The sequence below is a fragment of the Carettochelys insculpta genome, chromosome 5 (assembly GCF_033958435.1).
Source record: "Carettochelys insculpta isolate YL-2023 chromosome 5, ASM3395843v1, whole genome shotgun sequence".
Lineage (NCBI taxonomy): Eukaryota > Metazoa > Chordata > Testudines > Carettochelyidae > Carettochelys > Carettochelys insculpta.
This window is the reverse complement of record NC_134141.1, coordinates 81,279,426-81,301,612: the sequence shown is the minus strand read 5'-3', so window position 1 is coordinate 81,301,612 and position 22,187 is coordinate 81,279,426. Positions and strand designations below refer to the sequence as shown.

General features: G+C 45.9%; 2 protein-coding genes across 2 annotated transcripts; both read right to left on the bottom strand.

Annotated features, from left to right (window-relative positions):
* Positions 1-13,792: 13,792 nt before the first annotated feature.
* Positions 13,793-16,387, bottom strand: LOC142013141 (small ribosomal subunit protein uS12). Its single transcript, XM_074994217.1, has 4 exons — positions 16,282-16,387; positions 15,809-15,968; positions 14,433-14,553; positions 13,793-13,989 (listed from the first exon to the last, which is right to left on the bottom strand). Exons 1-4 carry the CDS (start codon positions 16,283-16,285, stop codon positions 13,843-13,845), a joined length of 432 nt encoding a protein of 143 aa, XP_074850318.1. The 5' UTR covers positions 16,286-16,387; the 3' UTR covers positions 13,793-13,842.
* Positions 16,388-18,668: 2,281 nt separating this feature from the next.
* LOC142013140 (small ribosomal subunit protein uS12) lies at positions 18,669-22,187 on the bottom strand. Its single transcript, XM_074994216.1, has 4 exons — positions 22,075-22,187; positions 21,517-21,676; positions 18,972-19,092; positions 18,669-18,859 (listed from the first exon to the last, which is right to left on the bottom strand). Exons 1-4 carry the CDS (start codon positions 22,076-22,078, stop codon positions 18,713-18,715), a joined length of 432 nt encoding a protein of 143 aa, XP_074850317.1. The 5' UTR covers positions 22,079-22,187; the 3' UTR covers positions 18,669-18,712.

Genomic DNA, 22,187 nt, shown 5'->3' with positions numbered 1-22,187 from the left:
TAAAAACATTTGTTTTGCTTTTATTAATGGAAGATATATTCTTTGGATCAAATTGATTGATTTCAGTTGACGCTGGGCAACACTCAAGTAGAATGTGGTCAAGTAACTTAAATTTATTCCTGTTTTAACTCCATTCAATGTCGGTGATATATTTCCAAGAATGAAGTTAGAACATTAATTCTTTGCCAGTTGGCACAGCTATGATTTAATGTTATTTTAAACTTTTACATTTCAATGTGTATTACGAGTTTCCAGCAAACTCATGTTACGTTTTGGTCAATTTCATGGTTGCAGGATTTTTAAAAATTGTAAATTTCATTATTTCAGCTACTTAAATCTGAAATGTGAAGGCATCTTAATTTTAGGGGTCCTGAACCAGAAATGAATGAGAAGATTTCAAGTCTGTTGTCAGGGGATTGCAGTACTACTACCCTTTCTTCTGTACTGCTGCTGGTGGTAGCACTGCCTTCAGAGCTGGGCAGCTGGAAAGTGGCAGCCACTGAGAGGGAGTCCAGTTCTGAAGGCAGCCAGTGTCCAGAATAGTGCCAAAGTAAAGATGGTATGGTGCAAAATTGCCATCCTCACTTCTGCACTGCTGCCTGCAGAACCAGGCCCTCAGTCAGCAGCCACCATTTTCTGGCTTCCCAGCTCTGAAGGCAGTGTAGAAGTAAAAGGGGCAATACTACAAACCCCCTAAAAAAACGGTGACCCTCCCCTCATATCTCCTTTTTGGGTCAGGATCCCCAGTTTGAAAAATGCTGGTCTCCTCTGTGAAATCTGTATAGCATAAAATAAAAGCATATAAAAGACCAGATTTCACAGTCCATGACACATTTTTCGTGGCTGTGAATTTGGTAGGGCCCTATATATTACACAGAATATTAGTCCCCACAAGAAATATTGTTATACTGGGATAAAATTTACTGAATGCAAACTGTGAAGTTCCTACAGGCTTTTCTCTAGTTCTGTTGTCTGAAATGTGTAGCTTAGAGTAATGTCTTACATATAAAAAAAAAGCAGCTTTTAAAAACATTTTTGTGATTCCTCCCCATAGCAGCAAGAAAAGGAAGTCATAAAAGGTGCTTACTGCTGAAAAGAAGCATATAGCTAGAAGTTCCTACTGCCTACTTTATAGATGCAGCTGCTTGTCTGCTAACTTTAAAAGACCAGCCTGAGGAAGGTATTGCAGGAAAGTATTGTGAGGGAGGAGGGCGTTAGTGGGAGTAGGATGGTTCTATGCTCTGTTCATTAGGCTGTTAACCAAGTTTTGTTTTTTGAAACTCCAAGGAAACTTTCACTTTAAGCATTCAAGGCACTGATAAAACTGACTTACTAGAGAGGATGTTTAACCGAAAGTTGGAGAGAACATCCACTTGCTTGATAAGAGGACAGTGTTTATAGACAGCCTCCTTGTACACCTTTCCCTGCTCTCAAACCTGTCAGAACACAACCTCCCTTTCTGCAACACTGGTGGATTTTTCTCTTGTATCTTTGCTAGAGCAACACACTGGACTTAATTCACCTGGGAGATCCCTGTCTGCAGGAGAGCAGGTAGTTTGCTTCTCTGGTTGCTCTACCTCAGCCACACCAGCAGGCACCAGATAGGCATAGACACTAATTCAGTGCCCTCATTTGCCAATGCCCCACTTTCTTAGTCATTGCTGAAAAGCTTCATGCTCATTGGCAGAACAGAGTCTGTGCCAGTAGTGTGGCTAGGAAGGGAAGTTTGCTTATGGTGGACGGGCAATGACCAAAGTTCTGAGATCACAGCAAATCATGTATTTTGTATATTACTACACTGTACATATTATTATTGCATATTATAGTTATTTAACTGTCATGGGGCAGAATTGTAGGGTGCTGAGAAGGAATTTGAGTGCACAGAGCCCAGGAACTGGGCAGGCCCATGGAAACAGGCAATCCCATCATCCCTTGAATTAAACCTGAGATGGGGTGCCAGTTAGGATCTGTGCTAGGCGTGGATCACTCCAAAATTGTCTGGAGCTAGGAGATGTTTGCAGCTAGGAGATGTTTGCAGCACTGGATGGTGGGCCAGGCTGGCTACTGCTATCTACATTAGTCCCTGCCAAACGTGGTGTTCTTCATCTAGACCAAGAGCCAACTTCTCAGGCTAAGTCTCCTTGTACTTCAACCTACTTGGACATCAGATTCTGCATTCTCACAGGCTCAGATTTGGGTGGGCCCGAGTGCTAATTGGGCAGGCTGTATGGTCTGCTCATACCCACCCCTTTGTCTGTGCAGCCCCTTGTGGGCAGATTCTCGCCAACAGAGACTCACATCCTTGGGTTACACAGGAGGAAGCTGGCTGAATCAACCTCTCATCCCCTCAACTTCAGTATGTTACTTTTAGCGTACAGCAGACTGAAATGCAGAAACTCGTGTTACTGGCTGTTGCTGAAAGCAGGGTGGCACACAGGCTGAGCATATGGGAAGGAAGATTTGGCAGACTGTCGAAATGAGCTCATCTCTTTTTCCCTCTTGCACCTGATTCAAAATGTAATCCTGAACTGTTACTGGTAGACTGTAGCCAAGCTTTACTGGGCCAAGTGAAACCTAAGCCAGATGCAGGAGATGATGTTCTTCAAGCTTTCGTGAGGTTCATTCTCTCACATTGTATAGTTAGCTGTCGCTTGCTATGGTCAACCATCTGCTTTAATGTTTATACATTCCCTGCTTTACAATGCAGCAGCATTGATTAGCATTCATGAAAGAATCACACAGCAAAGTGCAGTTACAAGGTTGAACCTTTTTAGCCTGGCACCCTTGGGACCTGACCAGTGCTGGACAAGAGAATTTGCTAGACCACAGGAGGTCAATATTGTCTAGCAGCATTCCTTTGCTTAGTTATCTCCTGGAAGACATTTAGGTGTAAATTACAGCTAAGTAACAGCACAGAACACTGAGAGCCAGGACAGGTGGCTGTAAACAAACTTTATGGGACCCTGGGAAACTTGGCTACACCCGTGATAAGTGGCTGTCTGGCTAATTAAAATTGTGCTGGATTACAGATGTTGCCAGATGAGAGAGTTCTGGCTTAGAGAGATTCAACCTGTAGTTCTCTCTTTTCCAGGCTTCTTTCTTGCTGTATTTGTAGCAACTCCTGTTTGCAGGGATTTGTCTTTAAAAATGGGTCATTGTAAATTTTACCTGATGTAAAACCATTTTTATGGGAAAGTTAAATATCTGAGGTATTCTTTTATTTGGGCTTTGACCTTTTTGCAGCAGACTTTCTTCCAAATAACACAAGTTTGAGCACTTCCAAGCTAGCAGAATACACACATTCTCTGAACAAATCCTAATGCCATTTCCTAACTCACAAGTTTAGTGTGCCAGTTTAGCCTGTATCACCTAATTAAATAGATTCATTAAACAAATTGAAATGCAACTTGAAACGCAATATTAGTATGCATGCCTCTTTGTGTCATTCTCCCATTCCCACCTCTGAGGCCCCTTCTTCCACACTACGTGTGCCAAACCCACCTTCCTCACCTCTGAAATCCTTCCTCCAGATTCACTCCTGCTGCATCGCCTGCAAGGAGTTAAGACAGCTGATTTAAGAAAAAATAGCTCAATATACACATACCTCACTGAGTATCCCCTGGATTTTATTGTTCTTCCCATGTTCTGCCTCTTTGAATCCTTCCCTCCCCTTTTTAAAAATTTGTTTGTGATTTTCTTTATATGTTGCCTTGAGATGGTGAGCACTTCAGGATGGGGAGCTTGTTTGTTTCTCTATAACATGCTTTCAGGTGCCCAAATGCTGTAAGGGGAATGGGATACTTGGCCCTTCAGAGCATTGCGTCATTTGGTTAAAAATTAGAGTCAACCATCTGAAGAGGTCTTTCACTGAACTGCATTTAATGAGCTTTCTAGCTTTCAGACTTCCACCCCTTTTAATTTTTTCCCCTCATCATACCAATAGCAGCATCTAGTGGCAGAAGCAGCTCATGACAGCTCTCTGCACTAGGAAATCTTACCAGCTACATTTAGCTGATTGAATACCTTTGCCACACCACTTTAATGCTTCCTTTAGGTACCTGTCTTGCTTGCTGGTGTTGAGATGGTTTTCCTCAGTATCTCTGGGTTCTTCTCAAATTCTTAGTGGTTCTTTCAGAACCAGAATAGTGAGTTTAAAAAACCCAACTGATATTCCATGAATGTAGAGTAGGATCCAAGCTTCAGGTTCCTGATGAGCTAACCGCAGCGTTCCATGAGTCAGTCCCACCACTAACAATGTTTTACAACAGTGTTTGTAAGTGAAGGTTAGCATTTCAGATGTGCTTTCTAACTGCATAACCAACAATGACATAGTTTCATTACCAGAGATGGATGGTAGAATTAATATTGGTGTAGCGAAGGAATAAGTAGGTTTCTTTATAGATGTTTTTGTAACCTTTTTTTTTAAATGGATAAGGTTGTTAACCCTAAACCAGCCCCTTTTACCTCAGGGAGAGGTGACCCAAATTTGTCTGCTCTCTATCCTTTGATCTGTCCAGTTTGGATGACTCTTCCAGGAGCTGTAGCTCCCACTGGTGTAGCAGGTTCACAGATGAGGAGCTTTGGAACAGAGCAGGACAAGGCCTACTTGACTTGCAAATCAACAGAAGAAAGTGGCGATGGTTAGGCCACACTCTCAGAAAACCATCATCCAGCATAGTCCGTCAAACTCTCACGTGGAACCCGGAAAGAAAACGCAAAAGAGGAAGACCTCAGACAACGTGGAGACGATCTGCTGAGACTGAAGGGCAACAATTGGGGTACTCCAGGAGTCAGCTAGAAATTTTGTCTCGAGACAGAGTGAAGTGGAGGAGACTTGCAGATGTTCCTCTTGGAGTACAAGAGTTTAAGTCAAATCAAAGGAATAAGTATTAAATACTTCTGTACTTGGTAAGATGTAGGATGCCCTGATATCATGTAATGAGATAATCCTGTCTAGTCCCTTAGCAACAAAAAGAGAATGTGATAAACTCTTTTTAAATCAGTGTCTTGCATGTTGAATAGTAATAGAATACAGACTTTTTAAATCAGCATGCTTGTATAACCTGTATTCAGAAGCCCTTAAAAAAGTGGTCTGAGGAAATCTCCAGCCTGACTTAATTTTTAATAAATACTGGCAAGCAGAAGATTTCAAGAATATTAATGTCGAGCCAGTAGTCAAACAACCAGGAAGATAACACAGCAATAGACTACTTAGCTTGACAATTCTTGACAAAATAATAGGAAAGGATACAAATTAAATAAAGAACTAAAAGATAGGCATACGAATGGTACAAGTCAATATGGGCTCTACAGAAAATAAGTCTTGCCTCATCTTTTCTTAAGATTACAAAGAATCATCATGGATCTTCTAGGCTTACCTCGTACACATTACAGGCCACAGAATCTCACCCTTCCACTCCTATAATAGACCTACCGTCTGTGGCTGAGTTACTGAAGTCTTGCAAACTTTATGGGAAAGACTTCAAGTTACAGAGAATTCTCCATTTACTGTAGTTCAAACCAGCATGGGGACTGTGTCCCATGCTGCAGGGTAAGCTGACCCCTGCCTTCCTGGCTCTGACACTATTAAGCTGGGGGGAAATGCCTTTCCAACCCCAAATACAGTAATCAGTTAAATCCTGAGTACATGGGCAAGATTCACCAGCCAGACACCTGGGAAAGAATTCTCTGTAATAATTCACCATCCTCTGCAGAAGAACTTTTACCAAGTATAGTTGTAGCATTTTTTGCCTCTACTACTCCCCTGTGGAGGCTGTTCCAGAACTTTCGACCTCGATGGTTAGAAACCTTCATCTAGTTTCAACGCTGAAGTTGTTGCTATTTATATCTATTTGTTCTTGTGCCAACATTGGCACTTAGCTTAAATAACTCCTCTCCTGCTCTGATTTATTAGAGAGCAATGGTATCTTCCCCCTCAACCTTTGTTGTTTTAGGCTAAACAAACCAAGCTTTTTATGTCTGCTCATGTAAGAGAGGTTCCTCTGATCATCCTGGAAGCCCCTCTCATCACCTGTTCCAGTTGGAATTTGAACTTCTTCAACAGAATTGCACATAAGATTCCAGATGAGGTCTCACCTGTGCCTTCTACAATAGCACCACCATTTCCCTGTTGTTACTACTGAAAATACCTTGCTTGATGTACCCTAGCATAGCTTTATTCTCCTCTTTGGTGTTCCCCAATGATAAGCCACCAGCTTATAGCAGAAATTATTAGTCCATAAGTAATATTTCAAAGTGCAAGATCATATAAATTTTGTCCCATTTTGATTACTCCATTTTTCAAAGTTATCCAGTTTTTCTTTTGTGATAGTTGAATTCTTCTCTGTACTGGCAATAACCTTAACTGTGTATCTTCCACAAATTTTCTTCACACACACACTTTGTGACCAGGTGTCACTAATGAAAAGGTTAGGACTGGCCCCAGGACTAATTCATGGGCAGCTCTGCTAGTAACCTCCCTGCAGCCTGACAGTTCACCTTTCTGTATGACTTATTATAGTCACCCCTTTAATTGGTTCTTTACCCACCTTTTATTCTCATATTAATCATCTTTTCCTGCTAACTTAACCTGTGGAACTGTGTCAAATACTTGACCACAAATTTCCTCTCTCTAAAACAATCAAGTTACCTTCTCAGAGAGATCAGAGTGGTCTGGCCCTGTGTACCTTGAGGTCTCTATTTGTGCTTTCAAAATGGGTTCTAGGACCTTGCATACAATTGAGGTCAAGGAATCTAGTTTTACAGATTATTTCCTCCCTTTACTTAAATATAAGTGCTCTCTTTGCAGTTCTCCAGTCCCATGGTATCAGCTCCCAAGTTTATGGATCCATTAAAAATCCATGCTATGGTTTGCAAAGTCACATGCCAGTTCCTTTAATATTCTTTATACAAGACTATCCTCCCCCCAACCCCTGAATCTTGGTCCCATAAAGCTGTTTTAAGTTTGGTTTCCACCCTCATGTGTTGTAATTTTACTTCCATATTGTTATTACTTACTCTGCCATTTCCCTAAAGATAAAAGAGGCAAAATATTCATTTGGGTGTTGTGCCAAATCTAGGTTATCGTTACCCCTTCCTCACTGTTTAGCAGTCCCGCTTCTTTGCTTTCTTTCTATGGCTAAGCTTACTTAACGGGCTGAAAGGAAGTCTTATTTCAATAAGCTATTCTTAGCTGTGCTTTAACTGGGTCGGGTTGAAAATATTTCAAAATTGTTTTATGGTTTTATTTTTCCTCACCAAAAAAATTCTTCCTTGGGAATTGCCAGGTTCTTCGAGTGTCCCCGTGGGTGCTCCACAATAGGTGTCGGGCTCGCCCAGCGCCGCAGATTGGAAATCTTTCAGCAGTTTCTCCTGGATCGCGCATGCGCCGGCGCGCGCTGCCCCCCGCGCGCCCCCAGCCGCGTGCGCGATCCGGTGCCCACCAGTTCCTTCTCAACCGCCGTCGGCTGCAGACGGAATCTACTCAGGCTAAGGCCAGAGTCAGATTAAATAGTGGTTTTTTTCTATGTGTCATTTGTTGTTTTTGGTTATTAAAAAAAAAAAAGAGAGAGAAAGCAAAGACAAAGAGAATATCAGGAAAAAAAAAAAGAAAAAGAGAGGAGCGGAGAAGAGAAGGGCGGACGTGAAGCCCATTTAGGCCGCCCGCTGCCCCGCAGGCCGGTGATCACTATTTGGGGTGGAAAGGCACGGATTAAGTGCTAAGTACCCTATTAACAGTAAAGGACTCACCGCAATGGCCTCTTCAGGTTTTAAAAAGCGGGAGTCATGCCATGAAGCTATGCCGGCCTCCGTGGGGCATAGCGAATGCATCCAATGCCTGGGGGAATCACAGGCTACCCAGAAGTGTTCTCACTGTCCTAAGCTCACAGCCAGGGCCAGGAAGGACAGAGCGATGAGGCGTAAAATGCTCTTGTTGATAAGGCTCTCCAGCCGGACTTGCCGGAGAAGCCTCACGCAGAAGGGCCCTCTGGGTTGCATAAGAGGAGGGCAGTTTTCTCTGACCCCCTCGGTGCAGAAACGGAGGAAACTCTCCCTGGCTCGATCCTTGCTGGCGTTTGCAGCGAGCAGGACGAGCGGAGCACACAGCCCCCACCTGCATAGTCAGACAAGCGGCAGCGCACGTGGCAGAGGCTGAGCCTCCGGTTATACAACAGCCAGCACGTGCGGCGCCTAGAGCGTCAGCGAGGCAAGCGCCGGACCCGGTGGCACCGCCACAGGTGGCACCGCCCCCCACGGTGCAGGGGCGCCAGGCAAAAAAGCGGAACCTGCAGGCACTGGAGGATACCCGCGCAGCACTGCAGCTGACGGTGCCAAGTGCGGCGCTGACAGCAGTACCGAGATCCCCGGCACGGAAGAGGGAGGTGCTGGCCCCGCAGGGGAGGGGCAAGGCAAAATCAAAAGCCCGGCACTGCAGTCCATCTCCGGACAGGGCTGCGCTGCTGTTAGCACCAAGCCCTCCCCCTGTGATACACACGCTGCACCAAAGGCCTGTGTCTCCACCGGCCCATCCGGAACCTCCTTCTCCATTCTTCCAACCAATGTCACCATGGCTTGGGCCACCTTCATCATTTCTGGGATTGGATCCCCTGGAGTACTATCACAAGCCAGTTTCACCTCTATCTGTGTCATCGCGGAGGTCTCGTTCTCCCAGACATCGGGGGTACACACCCCGTGAGTGGTCTAGGTCTCCATCCCTGGACCCTTGCCCATGCTGCCATGGTTGTCCTTATCATGCTGGACACAGACACCACAGGCCTACACCCAGGGGCAGGTCCCCCCCGGCCGCTCAATACCCCCGTGGGCACTCCCGATCGGGGACGGAAACACAGTTGTCTCAAGGGGAGTTAATTTTAGAACCCCAAGACTTTCCTTCACAATTCTCCAGCGAGCAAGTGTATCATTGACCACAGGAGCCCGAGGGTTCGAGGGAGGTTTACCCTAGTGGTTCCTCCTCACCCGCCCCAGATGAGGCCATGGCCCCTGGGGATGTCTCTCCCCCAGATGACCTTAAACAGGTTCAGGAGCTGTTTAAAAGCGTGTCTTTCACGCAAGACATTCAAATGGCAGAGATGCAGGAGAAACATCACAAAATCCTGGAAAATTTGAGACCCCCAGCTTCGTCCAAAATTGCTATTCCGCTGGATGAAGCCATTCTGGAGTCAGCCATTACTATATGGCAGACTCCGGCCTCTGTTCCTCCTACGAACAAGAGAGCGGATAAGAAGTACTTCGTCCCGGCAAAGGGCATGGAGTTCCTCTTCAGTCACCCACAACCAAATTCTTTGGTGGTCGAGTCGTCCCAGCAGAGGTCAAAGGCTTCTCAGTACAAATCGGGGGGATTGGACAAAGATGCTAAGAAGCTAGAGCTCTTTGGCAGGAAGGTATACACCTCTTTTACCCTGCTATTGAGAATGGCAAATTATGGGCACACCTAGCAAACCATAAATTTGATAATTACTCCAGGCTTACTCCCCGCATGGATTCACTTCCGGAAGACAAAAAGCCGGTGTTAAAGGCGATTATTCAAGAGGGCTACGCAGCATCGCGGACGGGAGTCCAGATTGCCCTGGACGTGACGGACATGGCGGCACGTTCAACGGCTACAGCAGTGGTCATGCATAGAGAATCCTGGCCCCAGATGTCGGGTATCCCGAGGGACCTACAGGCGAAGATCATGGACCTTCCCTTTGATACATAAAAGCTGTTTGCAGACTCAACCGACTCGGTCCCTCACTCCCGTAAGGACTCGAGTGCTACACGTAGAACCTTGGGCATTTATACTCCCCCATACGAGGGAAAAATTTTATCCTCAGCAAAGACACTACGCTTACAACCACAGCGTGCTCAATATCAATGGGGCTACAGCCAAGGGCGCTATCAACAGCAGCAACAGTACAGAATTCCGAGGCGACGTTCTCAACAAAGCCGTACGCCCTCGGGTCAGGCCCAAAGGCAACAAGTTTGACGGGTATGTCTGGGGCTGCACTATCAATACCCTTGCTCAATGCCACTCTCATCTCATGTTCCATCATCGCCTCAGACCGTTCCACTCCCAATGGCAAAAGATCACCACAGACAAATGGGTGCTGGTGATCATAGCCACGGGTTACGCAATCCCCTTCTCGTTGCTTCCACCAACGAAGCCTCCCACCAGGCCTCACCTCAGGGACGCTGCCACGAGGCGAGGCTCAAGCAGAAGGTGAATCACCTTATGTTCATAGGGGAGGTGGAAAGAGTGCCGGAATAATTCCAGGGAATGTTTTTATTCACGCTACTTCCTACCAGAGAAGAAAACAGGAGACTGGAGGCCCATCTTAGATCTTTGGGGCCTCAACCGTTACTTGCGCAAGCAACGTTTTCGGATGATCACAGTTGCCTTGATACTCACGGCACTGGACAATGGAGATTGGGTTGCAGCACTCGACTTACGAGATGCTTACTTTCATATAACAATCCACCCGGCACACAGGCGCTTCCTCCGCTTCACGGTCAGCCAGGAGCGCTTCCAGCACAGGGTTCTTCCGTTCGGCCTCTCCTCGACCCTCAGAGTCTTTACTAAAACCCTGGCAGTGGTGTCGGCCTACCTGCACAGACGGGGTGTTTATTTTTCCCATATCTGGGCGACTGCCTGCTAAAAGGGGCCTCAAAGGCAGAGGTCTCATGCATGATACGTGTCACAGCAGACACGTTTTTCTTCGCTGGGCCTAGTCATCAACCTTGCACAGTCAAAGTCCGAACCCACACAACATATAGAGTTCATAGGGGCACGCATAAAATCTATTACAGCAAGGTGTACCTACCCGACGCCCGCTTCCGCACCATCAGTTCACTGGTGCAAGTCATCACATACAGCCCCACGGTGCCGGTCTTAACATGCTTACAGCTGCTGGGCCACATGGCGGCAGCGATGTTTGTGGTACAGAATGCCAGGTTGCACATGTGAAGCCTGCAGCATTGGCTGGCGAGAGTTTACAAACAGGTATCCCACACTGTCCAGAGGGTGGTGTCGCCCACAACAGAGGTGCGCAGATCCCTGGCGGGGTGGGAAAACCCTGAGAATCTGCTAGTGGGGGTGCCTTTTTCACCAACCACAAATTTCTATGTTTTCTTACTACCGACGCCTCCCACATAGGATGGGGAGCGCACATCGGCGACAAGGTGACGCAAGGGCTCTGGTCCCCTGCAGAACAGACACTGCACATATAACCATGCTGGAGCTCAGAGCAGTGTTCAACGCCTGCAAACATTTTCGAGATTACCTACATGGCAAAGTAGTCGGGACTCAATACCGACAATACCTCCACTATGTTTTACATCAATCGACAAGGAGGAGCACGATCCCGTGCCCTATGTGCGGAAGCAGTCCAATTGTAGAATTGGTGCATCGCCAACAACATAACGTTGAAAGCCTCGTACTTGCCGGGCGCTCACAACGTGAAAGCAGATCAGCTGAGCAGGCACTTCGCAATCATGCACGAATGGCAGATCTGCTCCGATCTGCTACGGCGCATTTTTCGTACATGGGGGTTTCCCCAGATTGATCTGTTTGCCACAAGGTCTTGCACAAAGCCAGAAGGGAGAGAGCTCGCATGATACTCATCGCCCCGCTTGGGATCGGCAGCAATGGCTTCCCTTGCTTTTGCGCATGTTGGACCGCCCACCGCTCCCTCTACCGGTGGTGCCAGACTTACTCACGCAGGCTCAGGGGTCCTTAGTGCACCCGCACCTTCAGGGTCTGCACCTACAAGCATGGCTAATCCATGGCTCAGCTCTTTAAAGAGCATGTGTACGCAGGGAGTACAACAAGTCCTGGAATGTAGCCAAAGGACCTCCACCAGGAGGACTTACAAGCAGAAATGGACTCGATTCACAGCCTGGTGTTCTGCCAAGCAGTTAGCTCCCCTCGACGTTCCTATACCTGTAATACTAGAATACTTATTGGACCTCAAGAGAGGCGGGCTTTCTCTATCCTCGCTAAAGGTCCACCTCGCCGCTATATCAGTCTTTTGGCATACAGAGGAAGGGCCCACGGTATTTGCCCATCCTATCGTTACCAGGTTCTTGAAGGGGCTGGTAAACCTGTACCCGCCTCGGAAACCGCTTCCACCATCGTGGAATTTGGACTTGGTGCTCAGCATGCTATCGGGTCCACCTTTGAACCATTAGCCACAGTTCCCATACGTCTCCTTATGATAAAAAAAACCCACCTTCCTCCTTGCAACTACGTCAGCCCGCAGGGTGAGTGAGCTCGCGGCAGTGATGGCAATGTCGCACTGCACAGTATTCTCAAAAGAGGCGGTAACCTTAAGGCTGCACCCAGCCTTTGTTCCAAAAGTCTCTTCGGAGTCCAATCTTAACGAGCCAATAGTTTTACCCTCGTTTTACTCGAAGCCTCACAGCTCCAGCAAGGAGGCACACCTGTATCTCCTGGATGTGAGGAGGGCATTGGCCTTCTACATAGGCAGAACTAAGTCCTTCCGGAAAACGGACAGGCTCCTAGTCTCTCTCTCCCCCAGGTCAAAAGGAGAAGGTCTCTCTTCACAGAGGATCTCTAAGCACATTGTGTCCTGTATAAAGATGTGTTACGAGTTTCAAAATGCTCCTTTGCTGGCCCCGCCCAGGGCTCACTCCACCAGGGCGGTGGCAGCGTCAACAGCCTTCTTCAAGGGCATCGCGTTAAAAGACATCTGTAGAGCAGTGACCTGGTCATCTTACGACACCTTCGCCAAGCATTCTGCCCTACATCGGGTATTCGAAGAAGATACCCATCTGTCGACAGCAGTCCTCTCGGGGGCAAGCTGCACATAAACCAATTACCCACCTCCTTACTTGGGTTACTGCTGGGTAGTCACCTATTGTGGAGCACCCACGGGGACACTCGAAGAAGAAAGAGAAGTTACTCACCGTAGTAACGGTGGTTCTTCGAGATGTGTCCCCGTGGGTGCTCCACCACCCGCCCATCCTCCCCGCTTTGGATCTCTGTCTAGTGTTTTTCAGGAGCATCCGAGGCAGTTGGTCAAGAAACTGGTGGGGACCGGATCGCGCACGCGGCTGGGGGTTTGCAGGGGGGCGGCGGTGTGCGCCGGCGCTTGCGCGATCCAGGAGAAACTGCTGGAAGATTTCCAAACTGCAGCGCCGGGTGAGCCCGACACCTATTGTGGAGCACCCACGGGGACACATCTCGAAGAACCACCGTTACTATGGTGAGTAACTTCTCTTTTTGTGTTAATTTTCAAAAAATAAAAATCATTCTGATTCTGAAGTACCATCATAGTGCCTGCTTTCCCTTCTATGGGGCAAGCTCCTTATTGGACTTCAGAATATACATCAAAAGGAGAAAATGTGATGCATCATGGGATAACAGTTCAACCAGGGAACCCATCTTATCGAAGGGAGTGGAAGTAAGTAGCACCCAAACTATAGCTGTGAAGCATCATCATAGAACTGAAAAAAAAAAATTGGATTTAGTTTCACCACAAAACCTTGACATTTTCTACTAGAAGAAGAGCTGGTTTTCCAAACAGCTCTAATCTAACTCAAAACACACAGACTCAGTATCACTTGGAGGCTAAAGCTAGATTTTTTTTAGCATACATCTACATAATACAGCTGTAACACATTCTACAGTAGTGCACAGAAGTATTGATGGAATTAAGAGACTTCAGTCCTGGTCAACAGTAAGGCATTTCTTATTAGAGGATAAAGAAGCAAGTGGCAAACAGGACACTACAGATGTTGAAACACTGTAAATGATACACATGTAACTAACAGCTGTCCTTAGATGTAAATTTTTATTGACATCTTTAACAGAGTAACAACAGTTTAAGATCTTGGTCTCTCCTTCTTGCCTTTGTACAAGGCTAACAGGGAAACATTGGCTACTTTTACAACCTTAAAGCGAACTCCAGGAATGTCACCAACAGCATGACCTTTCCGACCAAAGCCAGCAACCAGAACTTCATCGTTTTCCTAGAATTAAAAACAGGGAACGCTGCAGTTACACAAATCAATATCAGATTCATGTATGTGTCTAAAACACAATATCTTTTTTGCTAGTCTGAGGAACAAGAGCATCTCAAATCTAACCACATCCTTTAAGCAAATCGTAACTCCTTCCAGGAAAGGCCAGACAAAACAGAAAGCACAGTGGTCAAACAAGAAGATGTGAAACTTTAATCCTTCAGTGTTTTGGTAGGAAAAATATTAGCTAGGAGACCAGCTTTGCAGCATACCACAGATAAGGACATGAAAGAGCGCCTCTAATATATGTCTTCTGCCCATTGTCTTATTATAGTGCAGCGGGCATTGGCCCTGCTCTTGCTTTCACCCAGTTCAGCCAAATATATGCGGGAGAAGTTTTTGCTTTTAAGCTAAGCAGCCATCTGTTGTTCATTTCCTGATAAAGTATTCACCTCAATGAAATTCAAGCAACCATCATTTGGAACAAAGGCTGTTATTTTCTTGCCATTCTTGATTAGCTGGACTCTGACACATTTCCTGATGGCTGAATTGGGCTGCTTAGCCTCTACACCACTGAAATGAAAACACATGAAAAGGCATTAGTGACATTTTGCTTGACCATTCTAGCACTTATCAGAACATCAAGAATTGCTACATTAAACACACTGATCGCTTTGTACTCCTCTATTTGATAGAGAATGTAAACTGTATCTGTTTTTCAAAAAGTTCTGTAAAACACAACATTTAACTGGATATTACTAAAATACAGCTTGTCTACTACCATGGTCTAAGTAAAAATAAAGCCATAAATGGTCCCTTTCCTTCCTAAATATTTAAGCCAATACTGGTGGATGGAAGAAAAGCGAGGACGTGTCCCATGGGGATAAACGCTAACTTAATCAGTGGGGAAGTGTATCCATGGGGATAAATGCTAACTTAATGAAACTGCAAATTAGAAAAAGTACAATGGCACCCTGGAGGTTTGAACAGCCACAAGCACAGTCTAGCCTTCTACATAAGAAGTTTTAAAATGCCATCAGGAACCCAGGCAGGAGATTTTTATGTCCTGATTTTTGCCTGGAAAAGAGAAGGGGACATCAGAAGCAGGTGGTAATTGCAGAGAAAATACCAAAGGAAAAATCAAGGCAAGATATTAGACTTTGTGTAAAACATAAGCATTTCAATTTAAATCAGAATTGTAAACATCAAGGCATGTTAGTCCTTTAGTCCTCACAATCTGAGTTTTAACAAGGAATAGTTCTAGTGCTGTTAATCTAATCCATAACAGCAATTTGTTAAAAAAAAACCCCACAAATTAGTAAATTGACAGACTTTATTCAGAAAATACCCAGAAATAAATATGAAACACTCTTAGTGAACTTTTACACGGAGTCTGATTTTCAAAAACTCAGAATTTCTACAGCTCCAAATGATCTCAGTCGGAACCATGAGGACTCAGCACTTTTGAAAACCAGGTGTACTTTTTCACCACAAAAGCTTCTTAAAACATAACTTTCAAATGTACAAAGGCTTCCTCCTTGAGTATAAATACCCTCAGAAGAAATCCAAATAAAACTAAGAGTGTGTGCAGAAATCAAGCACAGAGAACTCTAAATGTCAACAGAGCCTAACTAAAACTATTTTACAATTACACATGATAGTTTTCAAGATTCGAACACAAATGCAGAAGCAATGCCTGCTGCCCACAGAGGCATGATGAATAACTCTCAGAGTTGGGTACCCAGCTGCACTGAAATTAAAATAGCTACACCCCTGCTTCTAGGGACAGTGCTCCAGCTAACTCCAGGCGCACCTGAGGGGTACTTACACTTTTTCTAGCACAATTCCCTTGGCATGAGAGGCTCCTCCAAAGGGGTTGGCTTTCAGGGCAGTGCCCAGATGGGCCTTCTTGTATTGCTTGTCATGCCATTTCTGATCACGACGGTGGCTGCGCAGTTTTCGAGCCGTACGAAGCCCGCGGCACTTACCTAAGACACAGAGACACGACCGATCAGTCCCACACGCGGCAAACACGGGGCACCAGCGCCCGGCTCAGCCAAGCGGGCCCGGAGGCGGCTTATTCCGAGCGTAGTACCGCGAGAGCTGCTCCCGCACTCAGAGCGCCCCCGCCGGGCTCGGAACGCCGCGTGCTACGGGGCTGCGCTTCCCCCGCAGCTCGGGAGCGGAGCCACCAAGTGCGCGGCCCGGGAGGTGGCGACCTTCCAGCCCCGCACAAGCGCGGCTAGCCCCTGCCAGTAGCGGGTGCCGGCTATGCCGGTGCGGGGCCCACCCGCAGCTCACCCATAGCGCTGCTAGTGCTGGCCGGAGCCGCCGAGAGAAAGACCCGGCATACACCGCGTCGCCTACACGTCGCTGCAAGGACCCCTCTCGAGAGCGCCTGTGTGCGCCTGACGTACGGGGAAAGCAGACGGCCCACGTGGCTTGGGAGCCCTGACCAGGAAAACTACAACTCCCAGAATCCACGGCGCAGGCCGGCCCAATCCTCCCCCCACCCCGTCCGCACTATGCGGCAGGCTGTGCTCTGCTCCCAGCGCCAAGGCTGCCCCACGATGGCGGCAAGGGGCCTGCTCCATTTCTCTGGTGCGGTCTTCCCACTTCCCCCGGCGCCGCAGCGAGCTGGTTCCCTGCAGCAGCGTGAGCCCTAGGCCTTCGGCAAGCAAGAGCCGAGCGCCCCGCAATCACATGGGTGGCTCATCTACATCTTTGGCACCAGCCCATCCCAGGGCGTCTCCACAGCTGTGTAGGTCTGTGCTTTTAGTGACCATCTTTTCCAGGTTTCCTCCATAGCCACAAGGGAAAAAAATACTTTTTTCACTTGTGGCTGAGATTCCCCCCTATTCCCCATCACATCCCTGAGATTCTGGGAGCTGAGTGTGCTTTAAAAAAAGTCAACTATGTTGAGAGAGCTGGTGCTACCGAGGCCATGACAGTTGAAGAAAAACTTTTCAAGCCCCCACTGTTATAGCCGAGACAATTCTGCCCTCTTATTTATTCAGTTTCTCCTTTGTTTGCTTGTTCACACTCCTCAAAGACTTCATTTTTATACTGCAGTTAGACATGTTTGCTGTATTCAGAGTGAGCCCTGTTGGAGTGAAGGCAGGCCCTTGTTGCCTGTGGCTGGCGCCTTTCTGGTGCTGCAACAGAGGTGAAAGGCCCATGCAAACATGCTTGGAGCTGACAGCAGACCTACAGCTGCCTCTGTTGGGCTACTACAGATGGAAAGCAAGGCATTCAGGTTCTAGCAATCACGAACACTCCACATCTCAACCTCAGGGCCCTTCACTTTACTTCTGGAGCTTTGCCTTGGAGGACACTAGGCATTGCTGCCCTATGCATACAGTGATCACAGTGGTACAAAGCACATTTAGTTTGACTAGCTGGATAGAGGAAAAATGCTGGCACAACTGTTATACCCCAGCTGCCATCAAGAAAATTTAAGCAGAAAGTATTAAAATTACTTCATCTTAAACAAGCCAACAAGCCTATCAATAAATCCTGATCCCATTATTCATTTCCCATCTCTGGATTCTTCAACCTTTTTGTGACTTTATAAAGTACATGCAGAGGGAAAGCTGAAGTTTGCATGTATTAAATGAACAAAATAGCTCATTTTTCTCAGTCAAACAGTAACAGGAATAAAATTTCTTCACTTTCACATGTAATAGTCAAGTTACGTTCATTAACATTTCATTTCAGATGCACCTCATGCATCTGACAAAGTGGGTCTTTACCCACAAAAGTTTATGCTCCAAAATATCCGTTAGTCTATAAGGTGCCACAGGACTTCTTGTTGTTCAAGACAGACTAACACAGCTACCTCTCTGATACTTTTCATTAACAATGTCAATCTTCAGAGACGCATCAATGCTAGCTTTAAACAGATACCTGGGTCACAGAAAAAAAATGGTGTTGCACTCACTTCAACATATCCTATTTCATAAAGGGCACTGTCCAATTAAGGAGTAGGGCCTGGTCTACATTACTGGGCTAGGTAAAGGTAAGCTACCTTGCCTCAACCTAGCTGTGGAAGTGTCCCCTCTTAAATCTGTTTCCCACTGGTTTTATAACTGCAGTGGGGGTGGTATATAGACATAGGTCAATAAGAAATTTTCTAGTGCGGACATGACTTAAAATGCAGAAAAGTGGATGTTCCAAATTTAGAGAGATATATTTAATTTCATTTAAAGAACAGTTGTGTGTCTTCAAGCACTAAAAAAATTTTACATGGTTCAAAAAAGACAAGTTTCACTAAAAAGGCTATCAGTTTTAAGACCCAGTGGCTCTGTTTCTACCTTCTCCAATGGTTTGTGAGAAGACTCGAACAGGAGAAAATACAATTAAATTGTGAAAATGATTATTCCTTAACTGCTTTCAATATACAAGTAAACTAGCTGAAAAATCCAACTAATTTTTCAGTTGTAATTAAACATGTTTTCTAGCAAGTGATTTGACCTGAGTGCCCTCTGCCTTAATGGTTTAAAAAAACATAATGAAACTTAATATCCAATCGTAATAATCCTTAGGTGATTCTTAAAATCTCTGAAATAGAATTCTGCTTCTCTGAGCCAGACTCCACATCTAATAACTCAAATTTACTTTACCAGTACACTCAAAAAATGTTCACCAGAGCATGTGTCCCAATGCTTCATTCCATGGAGAGCTTGAAAAATGTTTATCAAACTGAAGTTTATTAGTAACCCGTGACAGGAATTTATGATCGTGGCCTCTCTTTCTTGCCTTTGTACAAGGCTAAGAGGGAAACATTGGCTACTTTGACAACCTTGAAACGGACACCAGGAATGTCACCTACAGCATGACCCTTCCGCCCAAAGCCAGCAACCAGAACTTCATCATTTTCCTAGAATGAAAGACAGGAATGTTGTTAAGTACATGTGAAGAATTTTCAGTCAAACAAGAACCCAAATAAAAAAGTTTAATTCATAACAAAGTTTTAGGGATTTGTTGTTTACCTCAATGAAGTTCAAGCAACCATCATTAGGAACAAAAGCTGTTATCTTCTTGCCATTCTTGATCAGCTGGACTCTGACACATTTCCTGATGGCAGAATTGGGCTGCTTAGCCTCTACACCACTGAAATGAAAAAAAGAAACAGAGCTGTAATTGAAAGTCACCATTTGCTGACACCCACTGTATAATATACATAGTTATCACTGAACTAACTTAGGAGTAAATGTCTAAAATTCCTTGCAGTTTTTTATACTGAAGTAGAGTGTCACAAAGAAGCTGCTTGTTTAATAAATGCAACAGCACTGTAACCAAGAGTAGGCTCTTCAAATTAAGACCTACAATTCTTAGTGTACCAGCTCTTCTGAGAAACAGCTGCAGATTCTTTCCACTTCTTTTCCCTCTGTTTCCATGCTACGTCCCAACTAGAATTCAGCTTTCAAATTCAACAAGAAAAATGCCGCTTCTAATATTTATGACAGTGAGAGTTACTTATTTGACCAAATGCATTAAAAATACAATTTTATCTTAAAACAACTTTTAATCCTCTGAATTCCAATGTTTCTTGTGAGATCTCATGAAACCAAATGTCCCTTGTGAAAACTCAAGGTCAAAACAGAACAAAAGGACCCACTGCATCATTAACTAGTAACGTAGCCAGTCTTAGGAGCTGATTTAAGCCTCCCGTTTCTTGGACAATCTGGAAACAGTCCAAAGAAGAGCTACAAAAATGGCAAAGATTTAGAAAACCTTACCTTTGAGGAAAAGTGTGTGTGTGTGGGGGAAAATCACACAGTAAACCCCTCAAAAGCATGACTTTGAGTTGCACTTAACTTATGTTAATGTCAGTTAAGCACAACTCGAAGCCACTCTACAGTCTCTGCCCACCCGGCTTCCCTAGCTGGGAGAAGCTGGGCAGGCAGCTGCAGCAGCACAGCTTCTCCCTGGCTCCCTCAGCTGGGGGAAGCCAAGGGAGAAGCCCTGCCTCTCTCCCTGCTGCTGGCAGGAGCCAGGAAACTGACCAGTGGTGTGCTGGTCAGTTTCGCAGCACCCACCATTAGAAGAGAGCCAGGAGCTAGGCTGCTACCTGGTTGCCAGCTCCCTGCCTCACTGTGGGAGCCAGCACTGGTCAGTTTCCTGTCTCCTGTGAGAAGTGGGAGCAGCTGGAACCAGGAAACTGTTTCCTGTGGGTGCAGGAAGCTGGAACCTGGCTGGTAGCTCTCCACTGCTCACACAAGACTGGAAACTGACCAGCACACTGCGCTGCCAAGAATGCAAACTCCATGTAAACCAGGGGTCTGCTGTAAATGTTTAGCATTGAGAACAGAAAAATCTGGGAACAGTAAAAAACTAACAAACAAGGACAATTAAACACAGGAATACACATGCAAGATGAGTAGTGGAATTTCCATCACTAAAAGTTTTTAAAGAACAGATTAGGCTTGCTTTCATCACCGTGGGCTATGAGACTGTTGTAACCAATATAATCTTCCAAGACAGGGTAATTTTGGTAACTGGGCTTGCAGATCTAGAATTTGCAGTGTGTGCTGACTGAACTGTATTACCACTTTGACTGGATGCAAAGAAAGGACCTGGTGCTCAGCAATTTCACATATCCTTACTTTACTTGGGTAATACCAGCAGGAAAAAAACCAGCATGGACAGAAACCAGCAGAATTTGGCAACCTTGTACGTGGGAGACAGTAAACAAGATGTCTTATGGCCCACATCGGTCAGTAATAGTGTTGATATACACTTTGTCTTGCATCAACATAGGGAACTGGACTAAATAGTTTTTTCAGATCCCTTTTCAGCCCTCTATACTTATGTTCTGATTAAAATGGCAATCCCAACTGATGTAGACAACTTTTAATGGACTCAAACAGACTAACAACTCCTTTGTAAATTCATGTATCACAAACAATTTCCTTTAATAGCATTTTTTTTAAATCAATCTAAAAAGTTTATATCTGCTTTCTGGAAAGCAGATACCCACATTGGAGAAGTGGTACCCACTTTTTAATGGTCAGATACAGAGCATAGCTACTCCCCAAACCAAGTACAGATATATACTGACTCATATTCCTAAGGAAAAGTAGACTCGATAAAAAGGTGGCAATAAGTGCAAGCATAGTTCATACCTACTAAACATAAGAAAGCACTATGTTAAAAACACAATTTGCAAACAGTCCTCTGAATCCTAAATACAGTTCAGAACCACTGGTCTTTAAAGCTGCTTATATACAAAATTATTGGTATAATACTGTGTATAAATTCACCATTTGATGACCTGGACCTGTAATAGTTCAATAACTTCAAAAATGAAGACAACACCTGAAACTCTACCCTGAATGACTTTAAAAAAAACTAAAGGCGCAGAAATCAGAGTTACTTCCTGCTCTCATCACTAAAGTTGTGGCTAAGTTAATATGGACTCCAAACATATTTTGATCACGTTATTAAGTGGAGCAAAACCACCTTACCAGAAGGTGAGCACAATAAATACTGCAAGTTGGCATCATATCATTAGTAAACGTGGATTTTACTCACACTTTTTCTAGCACAATTCCCTTGGCATGAGAGGCTCCTCCAAAGGGGTTGGCTTTCAGGGCAGTGCCCAGATGGGCCTTCTTGTATTGCTTGTCATGCCATTTCTGATCACGACGGTGGCTGCGCAGTTTTCGAGCCGTACGAAGCCCGCGGCACTTACCTAAGCCACACACACACAGAAAGACACAACCGATCAGCCCCACACGCGGCAAACACAGGGCACCAGCGCCCGGCTCAGCCAAGCGGGCCTGGAGGCGGCTTATTCCGAGCGTGGTACCGCGGGAGCTGCTCCCCCCAGAGTCCCCGAAGCGCCCCCGCTGAACTCGGCAACCGGCGACCCCAGAGCTGGACGGGCCCGCGGGACTCGGAACGCCGCGTGCTACAGGGCTGCACTTCCCCCGCAGCTCGGGAACGAAGCCACCAAGTGCGCGGCCTGGGAGTGGCTGGAGAAAGCTGCGCTTCCAGCCCCGCACAAGCGCGGCTAGTCCTTGCCAGGGGCGGGGCCCTGTTCTCGGGCCCAGGAGCCACCCCCGGCTCACTGCCGGGTCGGCCACTCACCCATGGCGCTGCTACCTCTCGCCCGAGCCGCCGACAGAAAGACCCAGTATGCACCGCGGCTCCAACACGTCGCTGCGAGGCCCCCGCGCGAGGCGCACCGGCTGCGCCTGACG

What these genes read in the sequence shown, in the direction of transcription:
- LOC142013140 (XM_074994216.1), bottom strand. An exon ending in GGAATTGTGCTAGAAAAAGT is followed by an intron (nt 19,093 to 21,516) that starts GTGAGTAAAATC and finishes TTTTCATTTCAG; the next exon opens with TGGTGTAGAGGCTAAGCAGC. An exon ending in GTTGCTTGAACTTCATTGAG is followed by an intron (nt 18,860 to 18,971) that starts GTAAACAACAAA and finishes CTTTCATTCTAG; the next exon opens with GAAAATGATGAAGTTCTGGT.
- LOC142013141 (XM_074994217.1), bottom strand. An exon ending in GGAATTGTGCTAGAAAAAGT is followed by an intron (nt 14,554 to 15,808) that starts GTAAGTACCCCT and finishes TTTTCATTTCAG; the next exon opens with TGGTGTAGAGGCTAAGCAGC. An exon ending in GTTGCTTGAATTTCATTGAG is followed by an intron (nt 13,990 to 14,432) that starts GTGAATACTTTA and finishes TTTTAATTCTAG; the next exon opens with GAAAACGATGAAGTTCTGGT.